At 39.0% G+C, this 25,989-nt stretch overlaps 1 protein-coding gene across 1 annotated transcript in view; it reads right to left on the reverse strand.

Moving 5' to 3' along the window:
* LOC128857694 (uncharacterized) overlaps positions 1–25,989 on the reverse strand; it is a 166,427-nt gene that overhangs the window by 61,089 nt on the left and 79,349 nt on the right. The window contains exons 4-6 of the mRNA XM_054093440.1: positions 25,277–25,397; positions 14,069–14,216; positions 3,698–4,191 (exon numbers count right to left, since the gene is read on the reverse strand). Of these exons, the coding sequence (XP_053949415.1) occupies positions 3,698–4,191; positions 14,069–14,216; positions 25,277–25,397 (763 nt within the window). The remainder of the gene's footprint in view (positions 1–3,697; positions 4,192–14,068; positions 14,217–25,276; positions 25,398–25,989) is intronic.

The following is a 25,989-nucleotide window of genomic DNA, read 5'->3' on the forward strand; positions in this document are numbered from 1 at the left end:
AGTACTGGCAATTGGGGAAGCTTGTAGGCTACTAATCACAGATTTCTCTTTTAAGGGCAATATTGCTATTCTTTCGGATAGCCAAACTGCAATGCATGCACTGGGTTCGGCTACTACAACCTCTAAAGTGGTGGCACAAAATAGGAATAGCCTCACCACCTTGAGTGAAAATCATAAAGTTACCATAATCTGGGTCCCGGGACATCGGAACATTGAAGGTAACGAAAAAGCAGATGAACTGGCAAGAGGGGCATCTGCCATGAATAACGCTTTTGCAGAATCGGTATTTACACCAGTCAAGAGTACAATTGTTGGCGTATGCCGATGATATCGATATCATCGGCCTTAACAACCGCGCTGTTAGTTCTGCCTTCTCCAAACTGGATAAAGAGGCAAAGCGAATGGGTCTGATGGGGAACGAGGACAAAACGAAGTACCTCCTGTCATCAAACAAACAGTAGGCGCACTCGCGTATCGGCACCCACGTCACTGTAGACGGTTATAATTTCGAGGTTGTAAAATACTTCGTTTATTTAGGAAACAGCATTGACACCGATAACAATGTCCGCCTTGAAATCCAACGTAGAATCTCTCTTGCCAACAAGTGCTACTTTGGACTAAGTAGGCAACTTTGGACTAAGTAGGCAAAACTAACAGGCTAACAAGGCTCTCATCATGCCTGTCCTAATGTATGGCGCAGAAGCTTGGACATCCGATGAAGCGTCGCTTGGAGTCTTTGAGAGAAAGATTCTGCGTAAGATTTTTGGACCTTTGCGCGTTGGCAACGGCGAATATCGCAGGCGAGGGAACGAAGAGCTGTATGAGCTTTAAGACGACATAGACATATATATATATGTATATAATTGGCGTGTACACCCTTTTTGGGTGTTTGGCCGAGCTCCTCCTTCTATTTGTGGTGTGCGTCTTGATGTTGTTCCACAAATGGAGGGACCTACAGTTTTAAGCCGATTCCGAACGGCAGATATTTTTATGAGGAGCTTTTTCATGGCAGAAATACACTCGGAGGTTTGCCATTGCCTGCCGAGGGGCGACCGCTTATAGAAAAATGTTTTTCTGAATTTTGGTGTTTCACCGAGACTCGAACCGACGTTCTCTCTGTGAATTCCGAATGGTAGTTACGCACCAACCCATTCGGCTACGGCGGCCGCCGACATAGACATAGCGCAGCGAATAAAGATCCAGCGGCTACGTTGGCTAGGTCATGTTGTCCGAATGGATACAAACTGAAAGTATTCAATGCGGTACCACCTGGTGGTAGCAGAGGAAGAGGAAGGCATCCTCTGCGTTGAAAAGATCAGGTGATTGGCTTCACTTGGTGTGTCCAATTGGCGCCGGTTAGCACGAGAAAGAAACGACTGTTACGCTTTATTAAACTCGGCCAAAATCGCGTAAACGGTTATCGCGCCAATTAAAAAGAAGAAGAAGAGTACAATTTCCCAAAAATACCTCTTCGCGAATTGTAAGTGGAAAGTCCAGACGAAATGCAAAATTAGCAGAACGTTATGGCCCACCTACAACCTCAAACAATCGTCGGCATTAATAAGCATGAAACGACGGGACGCCTGGAGACTAACGGCAGTCATAACTGGCTTTTAGTCTATCGCAGAACATGCAGCCAATAAGGGCCTTCCTCACAATACATATTGTCACAGTTGTAAACAGAAAAAGAAAACAATCTTCCGTTTCCTCTGTGAATGCCCTGCCCTATGGAAGGACAGAATGTTAACCCTGGGCCAACCGTTGTTCGAGAATCTTAAGGTTCTTAAACCGCACAGACTGGATATAGTCATACTGTGAATATCCGTTAAACAAGTTGGTAACGAGGATGTGGCAACAAAATGGTGCGGGAGCGCTAGTTGGATTCTGAAAGAGTTACCACTTTAACCAACCAACCAACCATACCTTTTAAATAACGTTTGTTTCAAAAAAGTCTTTGTCAAAGGGTTTTCGGAAAGAACTTTTTTCTGTAATTTTTGAAAAATAAAATTGAAGGAATTTTTCATTGATAGCGGTAATCCCTGATAGTTTCAAGGTAGGACTCCATTAACTTTTCGAAGTTGGAAGAAGTGAAAAAATGCAAACGGACGTTACATGCGAATGCCTTTGCTAGTGCTTTCCTAGAGCAGTATTTTGCACTGAATCTGTACTGTACCTCTTTCAATATAATTCGAAACGTTAATGGAGCTCTACTAAATTGCCAACATTGAATAAATCTCAAAATAATTTTTTTTTTACATTTTCTCGGTTTATTTCTTGTTGTATTCAAACCCATGTCGTGCTCAAACCTACAAATACACAACTTATCAGAATAACCAAAAGAGTTGAAAAGACTAAGTCCAAAAAGCTTGGATCACATTATATGGAACTGCTCTCCTTAAATTGTTAGTATGCGCCTTGATGCTGTTCCACAAATGGGGAACCTACAGTTTTATACTGCCTACGAGCACCAGACGAGCTTTTACGAGAAGTTTTTTATGGCAGAAATACATTCGGTGGTTTGTCAAGGCCTGCCGAGGGACGAACGTTATTAGAAAAATTGTTCTCTATGACTTGGTGCTTCAGGCTCGTGGTGGGTTTCAAACCTGGTTACATCGAAGATATATTGATATATTTATTACTTTCTGGGGAACTTGAAAAACAGCATACGAGCTACATATATAGCGGCGTAAAATAGGGGTGAAAGATATATAAGAAAGATAGATAAAAAGATTTGGAAATGTGCTAACCTCGTTTTGCCTGACGTTTTGCGGACTTGCTCGTGCCTAGTTTGAGATATGTGCGGCCTAGAGTTGCTTTCTGCAACACAACACTCTGTCTATTCGCCAATTCCGGTCGCCTTCTGATCGATAACTTGCATCCATCTGGCCTTCTTGACCGTTAGTATGGGCTTTGTGATGAATTGGGCTGGTTCGCCACAATTTGACTAAAATCGGCCAATCACTTTTCATCGCGGGTTGTCATCCTGTTCAGAAATGGATTGACTTCGTTAAATTTCGAAAAATTGTCGCAGGTGTAAATTCAGTCCTAAGTTTGTTTTTGCGTCAATTCATGTAACTTCTTCTTGAGACCTACCGAATGCAAATAAGTGTAAATGGTTTTTTTGCTAATAGCTAATTCTTGGGAAATGGAAGAAGTAACTTCCCGATTTGCATGATTTTATCCACATTTTCGATAGTTAGCTTAGCAGAGCTTTTCTCATCTAATGCGAATATTCGATTCTGTGTTAGGTCCGTAGCACATTTTTTTGACTACTTGCTCTTATTTGCCCTTTGGTCCTGGTGGTACCAAAGACCGAATCGATCGTACTATTCGGAGTATGTAGGTTCGAACCTTTGTGCATGAAACACCAAAATGAAAGAAACGTTCATCTTTTGGCAGGTCTTCGAGTGAATTTCTGCCAGGAAAATAAAAATAAAATATTTGCGATTCGCAGTTTCCTTAAAACTACATATGGGCCCCTTCGTTTGTGGAACAACATCAAGACGCCGCCACAAATAGGAGGAGGAGTTCGGCCAAACATCTAACAGAAGTGTATGCGCCAATTATTTGTTTGTTTGTTTTAATATTTTCCTTTTTTCTCTGCACTATTTTTAGTTTCCACGCTTCTTGCCCATCGGGCATCATTTGTAATTATTTTAATCTCATCACTATAATTCCTCTACCATCGAATACTTACCTCCTGAAACGATTTACTATAGTTGTAGAACGGATCGCTCGGACACTTCTCAATCTCACTTTTACTGCGTCCAAAGCGGCCGCTAAAGCGAAAGGACTTCGGCGAAAGACGCAGCTTAGGGAACGAGTCACCACGTTCCGATTTGCGTGGCTTGGCGTGGCTTTGTGTGGTCGGCTGTGTTGACTGCGTGCGATCGCTGCCAGAGGTACCCTCAAAACTAGTATTGCTTTCGGCGCTACAGCTGCCACCCAGCGCCGAGGCTAAGGCGGGTGTAGTGCTGCCGCTTTGAGTGTGTGCAGGAGAGTTGACAGTATTAGTGAGCGTCGATGGGGGTGAGGTCAAAGCAGCAGTGGACGGTGGTGAGGTGACCTGGCTGCTGAAAGCGCCGAAATTGTCCGGTCCATTGGCATGGTGGTAGACATCGGTGCGATAAATGACGCGTACACCCATTTTGACAGCGGTGCGCCTATGGAATTTTTCATCCGTTTTGTCGGCTGGAAAGAGAAAAAGAAACGAAAGCAGTAGGCATTATAAATAGCTTAAGCGCGCAGAGAGTGTGACTGCAGTTTAAATGAATCGATAAACGTAAATCAATCCGTGTAAATTGAAGTCCTGTAGAGATGGAGATAGCGAGAGAGAGAGAGAAAGAGGAAGAGAGAGAGAGAGGGGGAGGTAGAGGATTAGTAAGTGTGTGTGCCTGCGTGTCATTTGAAAAGCGCTGGATGGGCATTAAAAAATTGGCTGTTGAATGCGGCAGTTGCGTGCACCTAACGAGGCATTCAAATGGCTTTTAGCGTTTAATGGGCTTATAAGAGGCTTACGGCTACATAGTACATACAAACATTTTTAAGGTATTTTTTGCTCGCCTTTAATCCGCTTCTGCACGTGCATATGCACATAGCTGCATAAAATGAATGGATGGCAGTCTAATAGCAGCCACAATAAGTTACAGGAACCACAAAGGGCAATGAATCATAAGCGCACACGCATACCTCTGTATGCTTTATGCTGTGTATGCTTTTCGGTCACCTGAGTAGCCGTTGTTGGTGTTGTTAGCACACACCGCACTCAAAGCGGCTGTGTCATTTTAGGATTTTTGTGTTATTCCGTTATCAACCCTTTTTTGCTAAATTGGTAGACTGTCCTTTAAGCTGACCCTCCGCGAAAATGTACGAACAAACGAATCACTAAGCACTGCGGGACGATGGTGGAATATGTGTTTGTAAGTATGTGCGTAACTGTGTGGTATGCATGCGCATGTGTTGCTTAATTGCCAGAAACATGGTAGCATACCTTCGGGTGAGAAACATTTAGATCGCTTTTGACTGGATTCTTTTTTTTAATTACGCAACTTAATTGTGGTTAGTGTGTGAGATAATCAAAGGGAAAACGTGCCTTTGAAGCATCAAGAAAATAAAACTTAATAAAGGAAAGAAGAAACACGATTTTGAGTTTGTTAGAACTTTGGACTTGTAGAAATTAAGTATAAAAGTCACAATTTATGAAAAATTCCAGATAAATTTGTGTTTTAGTTTTTTTCAGTTCTTATTAAAATGAGTGAAAACATTACTTAATTCTTCAAACCGTTTAAGGGAATTTACTGGGGTTAATAATTTAGTTTTCTTACTGAGAGAAAAACACATATGATTTTTTTTTATATTTCAATGATTTATGAAATGATGGCCTATACGTAGATATTCATCTGTACTAAGAATTTTTGTATGTACATTTATTTTTTTCACAAAATTGCTTAGAGGTAAACTTGTGTCTAATAGTACGTTTTTAAGGGATTAGGGGCAGTCAGAATTTTCAAAATATTGGATTGTTTTTTGCGTTTTTTAAAGTATAATACCTTAAAAATATTGTGTGAAAATTTGAAGTGAATCCAACAAATACTTTTTGAGTTATTCAACAATTAACAAAGGGCGCTATATAAATACATAAATCGATAGCAAAAATTTAAATGCGTTTTTCTCAAAACTATGTTTTTTGATCACTGTAACTTAGAAACCGCTTGGTAGATTTCAATAAAATGTATACTGTTTTCAAAAACATAAAAGAATTGTGTTTGATCGAAAGATTTTTTTTTTTAAATTTCGAATTTTTTAAACAATTAATTGTCGGGTTTTTTCTCGAAAATCTGAAATATATTTCCTTAGTCCGAAATATTGTTAACTTTCAAAAAAAAGCTTCGATCAGGTAAAATATTATTTATTAATAAAACGAATATCTCTTGTCCGATTGATTTAAGATGAATCTCCAAGGAGTTGTGATGACCACCGCAAGGGACTTCGGGAGAAACGGGCTCCAAACAACCAGCGATAACTTTTACAATTATTAATTTTTTTTGAAATTTTGCTGATGTCAATTTGAAACGTGATGCATTAAAGCTATGTTTTTATATTTGTAAAATATTTGGAAATTATTGAAAATAATCATTTTTTCGGGCCTCTGACTATCCCTAATCATTGACTAATTTAACTACTAAGTGGGACCTGGTGAATTTTTCAAGTTAAACGAAAAAGTTGATGGAGAAGCTCAAGCTCAAGCTCACTGTGAAAGGGTTTCTTACTTGTGTAACTACTATCAAGGAGGTTAATAAATACACTCGCAGTCAGGTGGCGTTTAAGGCGATGGACTCATTGATGGGGCGCTTGCAATTACTCAGGGAATGATGGACTTCATTCGCGACCGCATTTGAATACTTTGATATTAGTCTAATAATGGATCCTTTGTCGCAGAGACATTGTGGGAAACTGCTGGGCTCATGAACTAGCTAGACGGGATACCCTCATGGCGGTTTCCCCGCGAAACGGAAGGATTGGGATTCTTTGCAAACCTATAGTCTGCTTCATGGGTGCTATAAGCTTCGTCTCAACTGAGCGAGTCATGGATTAGTGTGCGTACGTAAAATGTCGCAAGATCCTCAGAGCATGGCTAGATCGGTGGTGCTCGAGAGAAATTCTAAGATTAATTTGTGGGTGTTTGGAGGATGAGATGGAATTAACTCAGCGTCTTTTGCTCAGCTGCCCTGTTCTCGCTGGACTGAGATTCAGACATCTTTGCTCTAAATTGTTTGCTACACCTGCAGATACGGCAGGTCTAGATACACACACCTATTGAATTTGATCAGTAGTAAGAAGCGGTTAATGCTACCGACCTTTGTTCCCGGGACAGTCGGCTCTACATAATCGGAATGACCCGGATTTTTATCCGACCAAGGACTGTCACTTCAGCAGCACTCCCTGTATATCTAAGAGGAATGCTCATGCTGGTACAACAACAAGAACAATAACAGCGAAAGCCATGATTCAATCTTCTTCTCCATAACCATTAAACATTACCACTTCTCCCTTATATTTTCTTTCCTGTGTTTCTCCCCTCACAATGATGTCAACGTACGATGTTTTGTATATTCGTCCTAGTGAGTAGGTTCTCGCATGGGCAACCATCTTAGCTAAACTAACCTAACTACTAAGTGGGATATTTTTGATCTAAATATCTGCTTCTAATGGGGAGTGATCACGTGATTGCAGGAGCGATATGCCGATTGGGTGTGCGAGAGTAGTAGGAGCAGTATTTTGCAACTGTTTTCAGATAATTTTTTCTGCAATTTTGTTTTTTCACTGACCACAGGTATTTAAAGATCTCTGTGCAAGCCCCAATTTTTAACCAAACCAATAATTATTTTCATCAAGAATCATTTTCATACTAGATACCACACTTAAGTCTGATAAATTTATCTGTCTACTTACTGACAACTCCTCTTCTACCTTCTGCCATTCATAGAAAAAAGAATTTGCGATCACTTTGATATCGATTCAGCTGCTTGCCAAAGGAATGCTATACAACTCCTCCATCAGCCCAAATCAAAAAATCTCCTTAAAGGTGGTGAGTTAGAAAGCTATATCTACACCCTTGCAGCTTTTTTGTGGTTTTTATTGTTTCGTCAGCTGATAAAGTATTCCTAGTATTTCCAGCTTTCATTTTTACTCAATTCCATTTCCATTGAAAGCTTCCTAAGCATTCTTTTTGTTTCTTACTACGTAAATTCATGTATGAGTATGAATAGCTGCGCATATTTGAAACTATATTTAATAAAATTTTCTTCCCTACCTTGCACCGATTTTCGTATTTGATTGATATGCTGCTTTATCAATGATCCCGCGCGCTATTAAATGGCAAGTGCACGCAGTGGGTGGGTACGTTTGACGTTAGTTATAGTTAAGCTGACTATTTGGTTGGAAACTGCGAGCAATTTATGCACTTATAAATATTTTTGTTTGTATCAGAATTTTTTGTGGTAGTAGTGAGTCGATAGATTTTGCAGAATTCAATGCTTTGGATTTGTGGAGCGAGACTTCCATGTGTTATTGCATAAATATTGTTGTGGATTTTTGAAAATTCAATACAGAAAAGAATGAAATGAAAAATGCATGAGTATTTTCTGAGAGAAGCTACGTTATGTTTTTATTTATATTAAATTTTCAGTTTTCACTTGATTTTGGTGTTTTGTTATGTGTTATGTGAAATTTTGTTTGGAAGGCTAAGGTTATATTGAATTTAGGTAGTAAAAAGGTGCCTAAAGTCGAAGTGCAAATCTTCATTTTTTTTTATGCTAAGTAACCTTAGTTATGCTATAGTTTCTTTTTATTTGTCAATTCTCATTTCTCATTTGTCAATTGTCATTTCTCACATTTACTTTAAAATGACAAGACTATCGCTTATTCATAAGATGTGACTATATATTTTTAAATTCATTCAATTATATTTTTTTTTAATATTACATTCCATAACAAAAACTATATAAATCTGATTCTCATCCAAATTCCATGAAAATTGCACACTTTTATTCAGAATGAAAAAAAAAATTAGGATATGCAGTTTCACGGCTTAATAAATTTTAGTTCCATAAGGTGCAAGTTTTAAGTAGCTCAAAATTTTCGTTGATTTCTGATTTTATTTTTCTTGATGGTGTTGCGCATTTTCTCCATATAACGAGTGGGAATTTTTTTAAATGCAGAAAATGTGTCATCAGGAGAAACAATTAAAAATCAGAAATCAACGAAAGCCACTTAATATGTTGCACTTTTTTATGCTGAAACATAAAACTGAGGGCGTAATTTTTTTTCTATTTGGCTTAAAAAGTTTTAAATTTTATCGATTTTTTATAAATTCTGTACAAAAATTGAAACTTGGATTCAAATGTTGTTTGTTGCAAAATGAATTATATTTTTTATAAAAAAATGATAATAAAAAAGAAAGAAATAAATAAAAAAAAAAATTAACAAATAAGTAAAGAAATGAACCAAAAATATTATTGTTTTTATAATTTATTAACAAAATTAAATAAATTAACTTGCTAAAAATTGACTACGGAGCAATAGCTGCCAGGGCTATCACTAAAAAATAAAACAATATTTTTATAAAACAAAAAGTTAAAAAAAATATATTAAAAAATATTTAATTAAAACAATTTTTTTTAATACTTGTAAATATATCTAGATATATTAGATTTTATAATTTTATCTTTATCTGTTTTGAGTCAGCATGTATTTTCTACATTATTTGTAAATAAGCAATAAAATCTGATCAATTTGTGTCATGTGTCAGCTGTCAGCTATTGGGCGCCAAATTTCTCTTTGATTTTATTTTATTTTTTTTATTTTTTTTATTTTAACCCTTCCAATGTTGCCGAGCTTAAATAATCAAATTAATTGCATCCGACCTTTTTATTCATTCGAGAGGATTTTTTATATGTCATCTATCAGCTGTCAACTGTCAGCTTTCATTTGTAAAATTTCATTTGAAATGTAGAAGTTTGAACGTGTTGAAGTAAGTGGAATTATGGCATCTGTCAATTTCATTCGTCATTTGTCATTTTCTGTGTGTCATGTGTCAGCTGTTAGGTTAAAAGTATATATATTTTTTCTAAAATGACAAAGTGTGATCGAACACACTATCATCGATCAGCTGTCAGCTGTCAGCTTTCATTTGTAAAATTGTATTTGAAATTTAGAAGTTTGAACGTGTTGAAGTAAGTGGAATTATGGCATCTGTCAATTTCATTCGTCATTTGTCATTTTCTGTGTGTTTATGTCAGCTGTTAGGTTAAAGGTATATATATTTTTTCTAAAATGACAAAGTGTGATCGAACATCTTATGACAGCTTTTCTTTTTGTTTATTATCAGTCATTTGTTATTGGTCATGTATCACCTATCATGCGCCAGCCGTCGGATTTCATTTGTAAAATTTTATTTAAAATACAGAGGTGTCAAAAAACTTAGGCAGTGGGCTTATGGCATCTGCTTATTTCATTAGTCATTAGTCATCTGTCATTAATCATTAGTCATAAGTCATTAATCATTAGTCATTAATCATTGGTTATTTGTCATTTGGTACGTGTCATGTGTTAGCTGGCAGATTTAAAGTTTTTTTCCTAAAAGTCGTAGTGGAAACGAACATATTATGACAGCTTTTCTCTTTTTTAATTTATATATTATCGGCCATTTGTTATTGGTCATGTGTCACTTGTCATGTGTCAGCCATCCTATTTCATTTCTAAAATTTTGTTTGAAATGCCAAAAGCAAATAAATTTAAGTAAGTGGACTAATAACATCTGCGGTTTTTATTTATCCTAAGTCATTTAATATTTATCACTTCTTATATGTCTTGTGTCATGTGGCAGTTGTCAGTTGTTATTTGCGAAGTTTCTTTTGAAGTACTGAAATGTACCACCGAGCTTAAGTAATTATCGATATTTCATATGTATTGGAAAATTTTCACGTTTTATTTTTTAAATGTCGCACACCAGTTGTCATTGTACAAAAGTATCCAAATTAATACCATCTAGTCATCTTATTTTTTAATGATTATTACGTAACTTATTGCTTGATCTTAAGTTCCTTGCTCTAGGCTTTTATGTGTTATATATGAGGTGCCCGCTGTCAGTTGAGAGCTGTACGATTTCTTTTACACAGTTTGGTTTGAAATGCAGAAGTGTCAACTTATTTATTCTTTCATAATAATAATAATAATCACTTAATATACGTAACCTATACGATTTGCGCTTTCATCGAGCTCACTATTGCTAATATAGGGTGGGCCATGTAAAATTTGCCTTTTGAATTGGCTATAAAAAAAAACTAATCAATATTTTTCCAAACTTTTTTTTTAATTTGAGGATTGAACATTGTGATTTATGAATGAAAAATAATATCGTTCAAATGACTGCCACGACTGGCTTTACAGAAGGCCATTCGATCAACCTAATTTTTACCCACATTTTCGATTGTTTGGGCTCCAATTTCATGAATGGCAATTTCGATTTCGTGTTTTAAAACATCAATCGCATCTGGATGGTTCGCATAGCATTTGTCCTTAATGGCTCCCCACAGAAAATAGTCCAACGGGCTTAAATCACAGCTCTGAGGCGGCCAATTGATATCGGAATTTCGGCTGATTATTCGGTTTTCAAAAACGGTAGCCAAAAGTTCGAGTGTAACTTTGGCAGTGTGACAAGTTGCACCGTCCTGTTGAAACCAAATGCCGTCCATGTCAGCCTCTTCAATTTTTGGAAACAACTCGTTGAGGATGTCACGGTAACGCTCACCATTTACTGTAACCGCGGAAGAAGAAGAAGACTCACCACTTTGGAAATAGGTTTTCAATATTTCCCAATTTTGTTCAAGCGTATAGCGTCCCATTTCGTAAATGTCAAACGTTTAAGTAAATTATGAACACATTTGACATGTCATTTGTGTTACTATTCTCAAAAAAATAGGTGGTGCAAAAAGCAAACGCTATATGGCCCACCCTGTATATATACTATGTGACAGCTGTCTGTTGACAGCTTAAGTTTGTAAAATTTTGCAAAATTATAACTTAATTTAAATAAACATACCCATGATATCTGCGCTTTTGTCATGCTCATTGCATACATTTAATTGGTAATTTGTCAGATGTCAGCTTTCATTTGTAAAATTTTCCTAAAGCTTGATCAACTTTAATAATCGGATCATCTACTCCTCATCTTGTTCATTACATATTTATTGTTGGCCATTTGTCATAGAGTTAGCTGACAGCTGTCAGATTTCCTGTATCAAATTTTATCGAAAAATCAAATCTTTCAAGAAATCAGTGTCATGCTTTCTCTCTTCTGTCATTTGTTATATGTCATATATGTGCTTTTGTCCGCTGTCATCTATCATCTGTCACCTGCTAAATTTATATGGCGAATTCGGAGCTTATATTTAACATATTACTACCTTTTAGGATAGGCTTCCTAAATACATGTGAACAATATTTTTGTTTTGGGTTGAACATTTTGATATCATCAAATAACTCTGTGCGACAGTGATATTATACTCTTATGGAGACCTAGCACAACTTGGAGGTATAGAAATGCTAAGAACAATGACATGGGGGAAATTTCCAATACACCCACAAAATCTCACTTTATGGCCAAAAAACCGTTTTTCAGTAGGTTGATGTTAACAATCACTCCTAACTTCGCCAATTTCCATCCGATTTCTAATTTTGTTTTTTAGTTCGAAAGAACAAAAACAAGCTTTTTGACAGTGTGTTCATAATTTTTTAAATTGAAAACTGACGAGATTGTAACTTGACGAGTTGTAACTTTTTGAAATTTTTGGTTTTTTTCTCCATTTTTGCAACTTTGACATCATTTTTACGATATTATCCGATATTGAGGACTTTTTTTAGTATACTATTATTGTAGTAAATTTAATTTTGCTTTAAATAAGCTATATTATATTGTAATTGGAGGAAAATTCATAGAGTTGTGTGAGTTTTAAGATTTGTTTTTTGTTTTTTTACTAATTTGGTATGTATGTAGGTATAACTGACGCTGAATAGGAATTAGGGAGTGCTTTGATGCGTTATTATAGATGCATGATATTTATGGGAGTAGATATGTATACATAAGAGTACGTACTCGTATACCACCTTTGACCTTTACTACGAACCGCAAATCACGGGAGCCAATTGTTCTGCAAAAATGATGAAATGAAAATGAAATGTTTTTGTTCTTTCGAACTAAAAAACAAAATTAGAAATCGGATGGAAATTGGCGAAGCTAGGAGTGATTGTTCACATAAACCTACTGAAAAACGGTTTTTTGGCCATAAAATGAGATTTTGTGGGTGTATTGGAAATTTCCCCCATGTCATTGTTCTTAGTTTTTCTATACCTACAAGTTGTGCTAGGTCTATAAAAGTATATATAGTTTTTTTTTGTTACACAGTGTAATTTCTTAGATTTACTATAAAATCTTTTTATAGTTCTAGTTTTGCTTTTGCGAAATATACTTATTTCCAAAAACTAGCATTAAACGCTTTATAAATTGAAATACATTTTACAAATATTTCCAAATGATTATGCGCATTTAGCAGAGCCATCAACTTGTCTGTTGCTGTGTGCGTGAGTAGTATTGCTGCTTCTACACTGCAAAGTTGTAACGATTTTCGTGAACGAGCAAAGGGAATAGGTAAATTCCATTATGATAGTGACGGCCTTGACGTGAGTGTCACATATCGCGCACCAACACAACCACAATCACATTTGTAAGTGCGTTAAGGGGTGCAAAAATATGTGCGTCGATATAGTAAAACGGATTTCCGTTTATCAACTGTGGTGGCGGTGGCAGCGTGTTGAGTGATGTGTTACCTGCGCACAGGATATTCAATTTCCGGTTTAATAAAATTGCGCGAAGGTAAAACTAATAGAAAAATGTTATGCATATATGCGGATGACAAATGCAATAGTAAATAGTATGCGTGTGAGTGTGAGTGTGAGGTGGAAAAAAGTAAATATCAATGATTTTAGCAGCACTGAGATCTTTCCACTACCGGCTATGGCAAAGCGCGAACATATTCTCACTTGTGCATTTTTAATTCATGTTTTCCCTTGGACCTCGCATCCTTTGATTCGTTTAGTGCTTTGCGCGCAGTTCTAATACGGTTAGTATCTTCCACGAAGGATATATTTATGTGTCCTTGTATTCATTAGAGCCCTTTTTGTGCAATGAGTGTTCAAAGGGGTTTTTTTTTTTTATTTCGCACTTTTTTTCTCAGAATACGTTTTACTATAATTACTTTTGATGTCCAAGAAGTGTTGGTATTTCAAATTTTTTTTTTTTTAATTTTTAAACCTATTGCGTTCAATTTTCTTTGAAATTTTAATTTTTTCTAACTGCCTCCCTGAAAGTTAAGGTTTTCCTTTACTTATTAGATCCAATTTGCTCTGTCTTTCTCTGTTCGCTCGATATGTTTATTATTTTAAATTTTTTTGCAATTCAGTTTCTAGAATCCTCCATTCTATTTTTCAATTGTTTTTACTCTCCACTTACCTATAAAGCAACGCACATCGTAGCTGGTGCCTATTGGTGCGCCAAAGTAACGTTTTGCCGGCACTAATTGTACGCTTGGTGGCGCTTGTGGGGTTAAGGTGAGTGTGAATGGGTGCGCACCATCGCCGAGACGCTTGACTAAGGCTTCCTGTAATGGAGTGAAAAAAGTGTTGCATTGAGTTGATGCTTTTCAATGAATTAAAATTATTCAACAGTAAAAGGTAGAGAACAAAAGAAATTAAACAGGAAGTAAATATTTGATAAAAGCAGTTGAAAAATATAAAATAAACAATGGCGTTTTCGTGTAATTTTCATCGAGTTCCTAACAAAGAACTTAAATTATGGTTATGTTCCCTTTCGTTAGGGAAGTGGGTGTGCAACTACAAGGCCGGACCGGCGTTAACCTGGAAATGCCCAGCATGATCCTTGAAAGTACATATCAAGCAGCTCACGGCCTCCTAGACTAGCTCAGGCACTCCCTGGATACTGGGACTCTAGCAGCCACTGGATACCTGATAACGTGAGAGGGTCGCTGATTGCTGCAGTATTCTGAGACCTTAGTAAACAAGAGTGACATCTTGCTGAAATGGCTCCCGGGGTAATATTGTAGCGCCCACGTCCTGTTAAAACTTTGGCAAGTCTTCAGGTACGTTCGTCCTACTTCACCATTAAATTGCTGGTGAAGGCTCAGTTGAAAAATCCTTACAAGTTCCTGTTTTGCCTCTGAACTCTATTGCCAATGAAGTATAAAGTCAATCCTTGCATGGCATTTCTACACGCATAGACAACCATGGGGTTTTTTAGGGAAATTGCATTTTCATCGGAAGATAGCGGCTTGAAGTTGGCACCCAATCAAAATGAATAACTTAAAACAATAGATGAAGGAAGCAAAGATAGACGAAATGAGACCGACGTAGGTCCAAGAGCCTTTAGAAGAAGCAGCCTGCTATTAAGATCTCCACCGGTAAAGAATGCACGAATTTTGAATGCATCTGGAAGCGGATCAGGTCGAACTAAGCTCCAAAACGTCATAGCTTATCAGGAGTATCGTCCCAATAGCTGATAGTCAGTATCAACATTGGAAGGCCATAATCAGGGCTGCAAATGCCAACCAGCACTCATGCAGCCGTAGAATAGCGCATCACTCCCACCCAGCAATTGGCCTGTAGAAACGCCCGCTACCAGAAAGAGCGTGTCAATGACGCAATTGAAAAACCTCGTCGACTCGATCTGATCACACAAATGAGGAGGATGGAGATAGGACATGCTGGTCATAAGTGCTATATATATATAATTGGCGCGTACACCCTTTTTGGGTGTTTGGCCGAGCTCCTCCTCCTATTTGTGGTGTGCGTTTTGATGTTGTTCCACAAATGGAGGGACCTACAGTTTCAAGCCGACTCCGAACGGCAGATATTTTTATAAGGAGCTTTTTCATGGCAGAAATACACTCGGAGGTTTGCCATTGCCTGCCGAGGGGAAAATGTTTTTCTTAATTTTGGTGTTTCACCGAGATTCGAACCGACATTCTCTCAGTGCATTGCGAATGGTAGTCACGCACCAACCCATTCGGCTACGGCGGCCACTATACGGTGCTATACAACATAAAAACAAGAACAACGAAATCAAAGTTGGAGTATCCAAAATGGCTGAACTGTAAGATGTAACGCTGACCTACAGGCATTCGTGGAAGGCTGCAGAAGACGAAATGACAATCTCAAATCACCGCAAGAGCAGTGCCACTCAACCAACAGAAGTGAGCGGCAACACAAGGCGAGCGACAAGCAGTGGAGCTTCTTCCGATAGCTGTAAGAAATCCAAGTCAAAAGAATCTAGTGAAAACAAAAATGGGCTCCTAGAGAAAAAAGATGAGGACTGGTAGAAAGTTATTCAGAAAAATAAACAAACCCAGAAAGATAAGCCAGTCCAGTCAAGCAAAAAGAATAAGGCTAAAGGAATAAGACATATGCTGACAGTGTTAACTCATTTTTTGTGATTTACACAATTTTTTGATACCTTGCCCTGAAGTTTATAGTGTCACTATACTCAAATCGGACCTGACGTTTCCAAAGCCTCTGATACGCAACCAAGAGAACGTCGATTTTGTAAAATAAAGAAAGTCCATCAAGAAGAGCTTCGTGGGATCGGAGTCCGTGTGGATCGTCTCTTCGAAAGACGTGTCTCCCGTACTCATCCGAAGACGGGATATTCACACATGTCATAGAACGCAGTCTTGTCTCTTCTAGGCCTAGTTTACATAACTCTAAGTCCCTTGCCTCTATTATGCTGAGGAACTTATTTAAGAGTATTAATCTCGTGATCAGGCCGAAAATACTCCAAACACGTTTCTCCAACATTGGACGGTAGAGGTTTAGACCGCCGGTGGATGCTAAGACTAGGCCAATAGTACAAGTATTTCTGTGAGAAATGTCGTTACAATCAAATTGTCTCTAACAATCACTTTGTCTCTGTCCGATGAGGGTAGATGAACCCTCAGATCAGGGTAGATGAAACCAAATCATTAACTCGGCAGGTTGGGTATCAACATCTACCCCCTTCACTCCCCATTTTTTCGGTGGTATCCTGCAAATAGCAGCTCTTTTTCAAGCTCCTCTCACCCCAGTACTGAGAATTAGTTGTTTCTTGAGCAACATATAATTTATTGTATTCTGCCCTCTTTATGAATTCTGCTCAGTCAGGTGAAGTAAAAGGGCGTCACGGTGGCTTTTGCGGTTACTTAGCTCCTATCATGGCATGGAAGTTGCTGCCACTTTTTTAGTTAAAAGCTGTTTACTTCATGAGTCTAGCACAAAACTGTCTTGTATTTTCGTGACTCCGACTCGAGGTAGACATCTCTGTACTTTTACTAAATATTTCTGGTAATTGCTTTGTTGAATTGTCCCGCAGTACATAAGGCGTGCCACAAGGGGCCGCTAGTGACGGACAGTGGATCTCGCTCGAATAAAACATAAATTATTTTACCATTTTTCGTTCATGAGGAGCGGCCTAGAATGCTACGGAAACTTCTTTTGCTTGAACAAAAAACATTCCTCCGTTCGCTCTAACCTTTAGAGGTCACAGGTATTTCACGTGCCAACAGTAGGAACCTATAACCTTCAGAAATGACGACCAACCACATGCGGTTGGTGTGCTAATGAAGGGAGTTTATTATTCAATTGAGCGCGTATACGCACAGTGTAACGTCGCCATGTAATCTGTGGGCAAAAATAGTGAACCTGCTCAGATTTTGCTGAAACTTAGTACGAGGTGTAATTTTACTTAGGAAAAAAGATTTAGGAGAAGAGATTTAAAAGAAAAACATGTTTTTATGGTTTGAAATATATTTTATTATTCAGTATAACCTCCCCGAACATGAACATGAAACAGTACTTTACAATAAACCTGCTCTGGTTGCCGCATCACAGCGACATAGCAGGTAACTGCAAAGCAGATGAACTAGCGAGATTGGGTATCACATTACCGATCCAACAAAACAAAGCGAACAACTTGTATGATGCTTATAGGCAAACACACTATCAGAGCTGCCAACGGGCTATGGTCTCAGTTCCTGACCTGGGCAACAAGCAGAATGACGTGACCAGAAAGGAACATGGACCGCACAAACCGACTGTTGAAACTGAACAGAATGAACATGAGAAATCTTCTTGGCGTGTTCTAATAGGGAATTGTCTGATTCGCCGGCATGCCAGTATAGACTATAGAACACTTTCTATGCGGGTGCATGGCTGTGGATAGAAGAAGGTTCAATATTTTAGGAAACAGCTCTTTGAATAACTTGGCAGAAATAGGCAATATAAAAATAACAAGCCTTGTTAGATATATTAAAGCCATAGGTTGGATCAATGAGGACAATGTAGAGTGGGGAGAGGGGACAGCCCAGGTGGTATCACAATGGGCTTACATCAGGCCTAGGTGTGTCAATTCACTATACCTACCTACCTACCTCCCTGAACATCAATATACTTGTGCCAACGAGATTTCAATTTATGAATTCTATCCTCCTGAAGTGAGAATTTCAAATATACCCTCCACAGTTGTTATGACCTCATCATTGGATGAAAAACACTTACCACGCATGCATTTTTTTAGGTTTGGAAACAGATAGAAATCGCGAGTGGCCAACTCTGATGAATTTGGTGGATGTTCCAACAATTCGAAATAAAATTTTCTGGATTTTTGCCATTGGTAAAATGCGTTTATACCACGGTGGATAGTTCTGAGGAAAACTAATTTTTTTCTCTTGCAAATTGAGTCTTTGTTCACGATTTTTTTCCTTCAACTGGCCTAAAGGGTTACAATAATATTCAAAATTTATTGTTTTACCAATTTTAATAAAAAATCTCTTTTCTTTCTTAAATTCAAGCATGAATTTTTTTCTACTTTTATCCCACTGTGACTAGCCTCCACTACATTATAATTTCGTTGGCAAAATTCTTACCGAGTACATTAATGAGTATACCCATAATTGAATACGTCTCTATATGTTTATATGTATGTACATATGTTTGCTATGTATAGAATACATAATACACACATACACATACACACTGCACAATACAACTGATATCATTCATCATTAATTGCCTATCAGTTACCAGCAACTCAACGCCCATGCTAAATATTTGTAACACTATCGCCGCGCTGTTAATGATAGCTACGCATACATACATACAAATAAAATCCGCATACTCACATAGGCGTCTAGCTCATCTCAAGCATTCAAAACATTCATAATTATATTCAATGCAATCACACCTCCTACTTAAGCACCGCCCATCATCATCTTAGCTTGCGATTGTCTTCGAGTTCATTTAAACAATCAGTAAGCAGCACCCTCGTAATATTGCAATGATGCTGAACGGCACAAATCAACAGTTGTGCCAGTTGATTCTAAAAGTCAGAAATGTTAATGCTTTTCTCCAACGAGTAACTAATTAAGCAAATATGAACATAGATTTATTAGAATTGACACAAATGAATTTCGATACAAATACACACACACCCCCACACATTCACCCTCACTATTTATAAATTTTTCGCTCATCCTGCTGGTGTCGCTGTCAGCATTGCTTTAATGCTTTGTTTGCTTGTTTCTGGTGTTCTGCTTCGGGACGTAGAATTTGTTGAATGAAGTTCGTAGAAACTCGTATGAAATGGATATCATTTCGCTTCCGAGCCGTAGCTGAATTACTGCGTAGGCGTTAATGCCCGCTTGTGTGTTGCTGTTAAGTTGAGCTGTTTGACGCCTACTCTGTCCTGTATTGTTAAAGAGAAACTCATAAGATAATAATTAATAATTTTAATTGTTTTTTCCAATTCACTCTTTTACGCTTGCTGTATGCATTTCCGTACATTTCCTATAATTGTCTAAAATAATGAATAAAATGTGAAGTCTCTTGATTGTATGTGACTGGCGGCAGTGACTTGTGGGTGCTGTATATATGCGCTTATGTAAAGCTAATAATTAAATATTTAATTGCAATAAGGCAAGCTGTGGCATGCGGCTTAAACCTCCACTTTATTGAAGCTTCAACTTCCATATTAGAAATAGAAGTAGTGACAAAGAATATTGTGCCGACAAAGTGGTATGACCCCAAGTACTAGTATACTTCGTGATATCTTAGATCACTAAACTTTTTTTATTATCATCCGCTAAAGATCACCATTGTCAGTGAGCGCAGTGAACTCCTTACGCTTCCTCGAATAAATAAAGATCGATGATATTGCTGGGCCAAAACTTACGCTAAACAGTGACTTGTTTGGAATGTAAGGGAGTTGATGGATCTCTCGTGCATTTTTCCGTTTCACTCTCAAGTATTTTTGCTTTTTTACGAAGTCAATTGACAAGTCAAATGAGTCAGGAATGGCCACGAAGGCGCATGCAACTTTTAACCAGGCACTGATTTTGATAACCTTTTTATCACAATTTCAATGCGCTGTAGAAGCTTATGAATAAATGTCAAATCAAAGGTATTTCCGTCAAATTCGCTAGCTGACAAACTTTGCGTACACATAAGAAAAATCGTCTGTGTAGTTATGAACTCGCCCATATTGCTTTGTTTAATCTTAGCATCATAATCTTCTCCGCCGTCTGTCGTGATAGCGCAGCCGAGGTAGCGGAAGCTTTCGACAAATTCCAGCGAGCACACGTCAGCCATTATATGCCTTGCTTTGTTGTGGTTGACTCTCATAGCCTTCGTGACTAGTCTGTCCGCATTCGCTTGCATTTCAAGCTGTCTGGTGAAGCTGCATACGATGATTCATTTGTGTAGGGCCAATTGGCTTATGAAGTCGTCTAGGACGATGGCGAAGAGAAGGGGCGACAGGGGACAACCTTGCCTTACGCTCTTCGATTTGTCAGTAAATGCTAAATAGAGACAACTGCGCATGCCACCGAGAATGTAAAGATACCGATAGCCCAGTCTTTGACGACGAGACAGTCGCTCCGCTACCCGACCATGATGAGGTAAGAATAGCGGCAATGACGTTGTTCAATACTTGCAGCACCGTCAGAATTGGGAAGCAACTCTCCATGCCGTTTGATACCAAACGAAGTTTCAGACAGGGTGACTCTCTATCGTGTGACTTCTTTAACCTGATGCTGGAAAGATGATATTGATATCATCGGCCTTAACTACCTCGCTGATAGCTCTGGCTTTTCGAAACTGGATAAAAAAGGAAAGTGAATGGGTCAGTTGGTGAACGAGGACAAAACGAAGTACTTTCTGTTATTAAACAAATAGTGGGCACACCTACATCACAGTTATCATTTCGAGGTTGTAAGACACTTCGACTATAACAATGTCAGCTTAGAAATCCAACGTAGAATATCTCTTGCCAACAAGTGCTACTTTGGACTAAGTAGGCAATTGAGTAGTAAAGTCCTCTCTCGACGAACAAAACAAACACTCACAAGACTCTCATCATGTCCGTCCTAACGTATGGCGCAGAAGCTTGAACGATGACAACATCCGATGAGGTGTCCCTTGGAGTGTTTGAGAGAAAGAATCGGCGGAAGATTTGTGGACCTTTGCACGTTGGCGACGGCAAGTATCGCAGGGGATGGAACGATGAGCTGTATGAGCTTTACGACGACATAGATATAGCGCAGCGAATAAAGATCCGGCGGCTTCGTTGTCATCCGAATGGATAGGAACGCTCCGGCTCTGAAAGTATTCGATGCGGTATCAGCTGGTGGTAGCAGAGGAAGAGGCCGTGTTGGAAAGATCAAGTGGAGAAGGACTTGGCTTCACTTGGTGCCGGTTAGCACGAGACAGAAAGGTCTGTTGCGCTTTATTTAACACGGCAAAAATCACGTAAACGGTTATCGCGCCAATTAAGAAGAAGCGTAGAAAATGTTGGAGCCTGCCAGGTGAACCAGGTCCATCGACAGTGAAAGGAAATATTCATGGTTAAATGGTTATGTTGTGCATCTGGTGGGATCAGAAGGGTGTCATCTATTATGAACTCCTTAAACCATCGTTACTGACTACAGCTAATGCGTTTGAATCGAGCTCTCAAAGAAAAGCGGGCAGAAAGGGACGGTAGATAGGACCAACTGATTTTGCTGCACGACAACGCCAGGCCACACGTTGCTATTTTTTGTTTTTTATTTTTTTTGTCGGGACAACTGGCAACTGCAGCACTCAGACATTAATTAAGTCCATTGTACTACACTTGGATTCCCTTTTAATTTTCTTTAAATCTACCCGATCTCCGAAGAAATCTGAGTATATCTTGTGGTGCCAAGATGCCAAGATGGTCGCTTCTTAACACATCAGTGCCAAAGACCTCAAACCTGATTCGAGCGAAGGCGGGGCAGACACACAGGAAGTGGTCCGCCGTCTCATCCTCCTCTTCACAAGCTGGGCAGAGTACACTGTCTGAGATGCCCAGCCTTTCCATGTGCTTCGCCCACAGAAAGTGGCCCGTCATCAGTCCAACCAGCCGTCTGCACTCCCCTCTGCTTAATGACAGAAGGGTTTGCGACTGTCGATCGGACATGACAGGTAACATCAGTTTAGTCCATCTGCAGCCTCTCTCAGCCTGCCAAGCTCGCTTGTGGGTGTAAGTTACCCATTTGCTAACCGTGGCTGTGATGACCGCAGAAGGGAGTGGCAAAACGGGCTCTGGGCCAAAGAAATTGGCCTCAGAGCCCATCTTAGCTAAGGAGTCAGAGGCCTCGTTACCCGCGATACCCATGTGTCCCGGGACACATGTTAGCATCAGGCTATTATGTGTACCGACATAGTTCAGCCTGGATTTACAGGACTTCACTACCCCTGATGTGGTTGGAGGGCTGTTTTAGGCCATAAGCGCAGCTTAGCTGTCGCTGCGGACATATATAGATCTGCCTCTCCATCGTTTTTCCACAAAAAATTTCATCGCTTCTTGAACTTCATACACCTCCGCTTGAAACACAGACGCATGCATTCCAAGAGCAAAGTGCAGTTTTGTCCCGCTGGATTCCACGTAGACTCCAGAGCCGGAGCCATGCTCGGTCCTGGAGCCATCCGTAAAAATGCGAAAACAGTGTTTGCCGGGCTCATTTTCTGAGTCTTCCCACAACTGAGCCTTCCCACTACACTGTATCTATTTTCAAGTACGACTCTTGATGGCATGGAGTCAAGGGGCATGGAGAGAAGCGTTGGATCGATGCCCATGCCTTCTCTGTGTTCCAATGCCGGACAAGGGCCGTACCAGTTCGCATTGTGTTTCGGTCTGCAGATGGCCTTCAAGGCCTTTCCTTGGATGAAAGCATCAAGTGGTAGTAAGCCAATCAGAGCATCTAGTGCCGGGCCTGAAGTAGTCGGAAAAGCTCCGGTGCAACAGATGGCCACAGTGCGTTGTAGTCGCGATAAGGTCCTCCTGACTCCCACTAGAGAGAGTCTACTCATCCAGACCACTGATGCATAGGTGATAATGGGTCTTATCATAGCCGTGTAGATCCATAGAACCTTGCTAGGAGAAAGACCCCACGTTTTCCCAAAGACACCTTTGCACTGCCAGAAAGCTGTCAGTGCTTTGGATGTCTTTGTTTCAACGTGTGATTTCCATAGGAGCTTACTATCGAAGATTACTCCAAGATATTTAATTTCCTTGGATAGCTGGATTGTGACTCCTTTTAGCTTTGGCAGAACGAGTCCATCAAGCTTCCTCATTCTGGTAAAGAGGACAATACCAGTCTTGGCGGGATTTGCCGATAGCTCATTCGCACAGCACCAAGTGTCAATCCGATCCAGAGTTTTCTGCACTTTCTTGCAGATGTTCATAAGCGAAGGGCCTGTTACCAAACAAGCAACATCGTCCGCATATGCTTGTGCGTAGAGGATCGATTACCATGCACCAGATCAATGGAGATAGCACACCGCCTTGGGGGCAGTTTCTATTAACCCCAGATGACACCAGCAGATCTTCCTCTGCTCGCACCGAAACGATTCTTTGGGCCAGCATCGAACGAATCCAATTTACTAGCACCCGGTCTACGCCGTGCCTACTAGCAGAGTTACACATACTGTCAAAAGTGGTATTATCAAACGCCCCCTCTATGTCTAAAAAGATGCCCATAGCGTAGTCCCTCCTGTCGATGGCCAGCTCTACCCTAGCAACAAGGTTTTGCAGTGCCGACTCGCGGGATTTTCCACGTTGCTAAATCGGTCTAGAAATATTTAGAGGGACCGATTTGGGAAATCTTGCCCCATCCGCCGTATTCCACAGACACTGCACCTTCGGATTACCTTCTATTTCGATCAATGCAGTCAGCTCTTATTGGAGAGCGGTTCATTTCTTACGAGAACATCAGAAACTGGCTCAATGAATGGATCAAGTTAAAAGTACTCAAATAATCCGTATGCTGCCTGAAAGATGGAGTAAAGTTGTAGCTTCCAATGGGACATACTTCACATACTATCTTGTATTATTTAGTTGTTTAAATAATTCGTGGCTTTGGGTATGAAAGGACGGAAACTTATTCCCATGCCCAATAATTATATTGCAGCTAGTAAATTTTTAAACGTAATGCGCGTTTATTTCACTGTTGCAAACAATTAGATGAAATGGTAATAATTCCTTACAGCAAACGATTTGTCTTTGAAAATAGTACCGCTAGTTTGAAGCCGACGGCTTGCGCAATGTCTTCATGTTCGCCTCTCTCTTCGCTTGCACTCTGACTGCAAATTTGTCGTAAATTGTGTGTGTCGTCTGTCTGTATAGTAAATTCAAAATTTAGCAAGCCGGCATTTTGAACTGTCAGGGCTTGGGTTAAATTTGATCGACTCTTTTTATTAATTCATATATCCTTTCACTAAATAAATTTCAAAATCGAATATCTCAAACACGCTTAAGTTTTGCTTAGCTTTATCTATATAAGGTTCCAAATTTATCAAAAATTACAATACATAAATAATAATCTTCTCAAGCATCTAGTAAGAGTCTCTTGGCTACCCTGCATATATTTCTCGCAGTGCTATTAATACAGTATAATTCCTAAAATTGTATAATAAATGTTTTATGTTGCATGTCAATACGTATGCTATTTTTGTTGCTGTAGCTGGTTATTAAGCCCTGCCAGTAGTGTAGTGACCGGTCGTCATCGTATATCTCATCCAACGGCAGGCCAAGGAGACATTTTGTTTGAACGGGTTGGGTTCAAAGCGAGCGTGGTGTTAGGGGAGTTGGTTGAATGGGCCATGGAATAGGTGCTTAGTATCGTGCCTTCATGCCTTCATATGCCAACAAGTCAGTATCTACCACACTAGCTCCTATTTCGACTTCCACTAAGCAACACAAGACGGATTGTGAGTCAGCAACAGCAAAATCGAAAGCTTGAAGAAAACAATTTTCTGTAATACTACCCAAATGCAAATATTATGGGAATAAATTATGCAAGAAGCAAATTGCCATCCCTTTCAAACCACAAGTCAACGTGCATATATTCAGCACAAAACAATTTGAAAAAAATGCGCATTTTAAATAATATACAAATTACGAATTAATTTGTACGGCACCAAGGACAAGAAAAATCAAAACAAAGAAAATTGAAAAATACCGCAACTGAAAAGATTGCATTGACGTAAATAATTCACTTAACAACAACATACATACTCGTACACAGCAAGTAGCTATGTAACTGTTGTTGTGTGTGGCTAAAACAAAAATACAAAAAAAACTGTTGCTGTGTGGACTCACCTGCATTGGGCTGAGCGACTCAAGCGCAGGCTCCTCATTCCTCGGCCAGACTTGATGCAGCGACATGATGGCCTCATTGCAGAAACGCAAACCCATCACCTCCTCATCCTCGCGTCCATAACTGCAGAATATTGATTGAAAAGAAAGAACATAAACAATTTGTGAATTATTTAATTGAGATGGATTAAGCTGAAGATGGAAGACTGAAGCAATGAAAAATGTTGTTAAGGAAAAGTGGAAATATAGTGGAGTAAAGATGGAAAATTGAAATATGAAAAAAGTATGAAGCGTAGATAACTTTGAATAAAACATATATGCAAATTATCAATACAACAAGGAGTAAGTTGAAAGAAGTATTGGGTAAATATTGATACCAGAAAAGTGATAATGGGATTGACTGAGCCATTGGCTCACTTATACTCGTACGAGTAGTCTGAGTGCAAATATAATGTGGGCATTTATATACATGAATGTATTATTTTACTGAATATTAGATGAATTATTTCGGTAGACAAGTGCAAATGAATGATGAGATCTTGTGCAATGCAGACGAGTTTAGTAAATATTGAATTTAGCAAATTTTGCACTAAATTTCGCAGCGCGCCAAGGGGCTGAACTTATGAGTATATTTGGGCGGATACATTTTTTCGACATTGTTTTAAGCAGATTTGGATTCTATAAGTATATAAAATTATAAGACAAGAATAGAACCA

Source organism: Anastrepha ludens, chromosome 3 (genome assembly GCF_028408465.1).
Source record: "Anastrepha ludens isolate Willacy chromosome 3, idAnaLude1.1, whole genome shotgun sequence".
Classification (NCBI taxonomy): domain Eukaryota; kingdom Metazoa; phylum Arthropoda; class Insecta; order Diptera; family Tephritidae; genus Anastrepha; species Anastrepha ludens.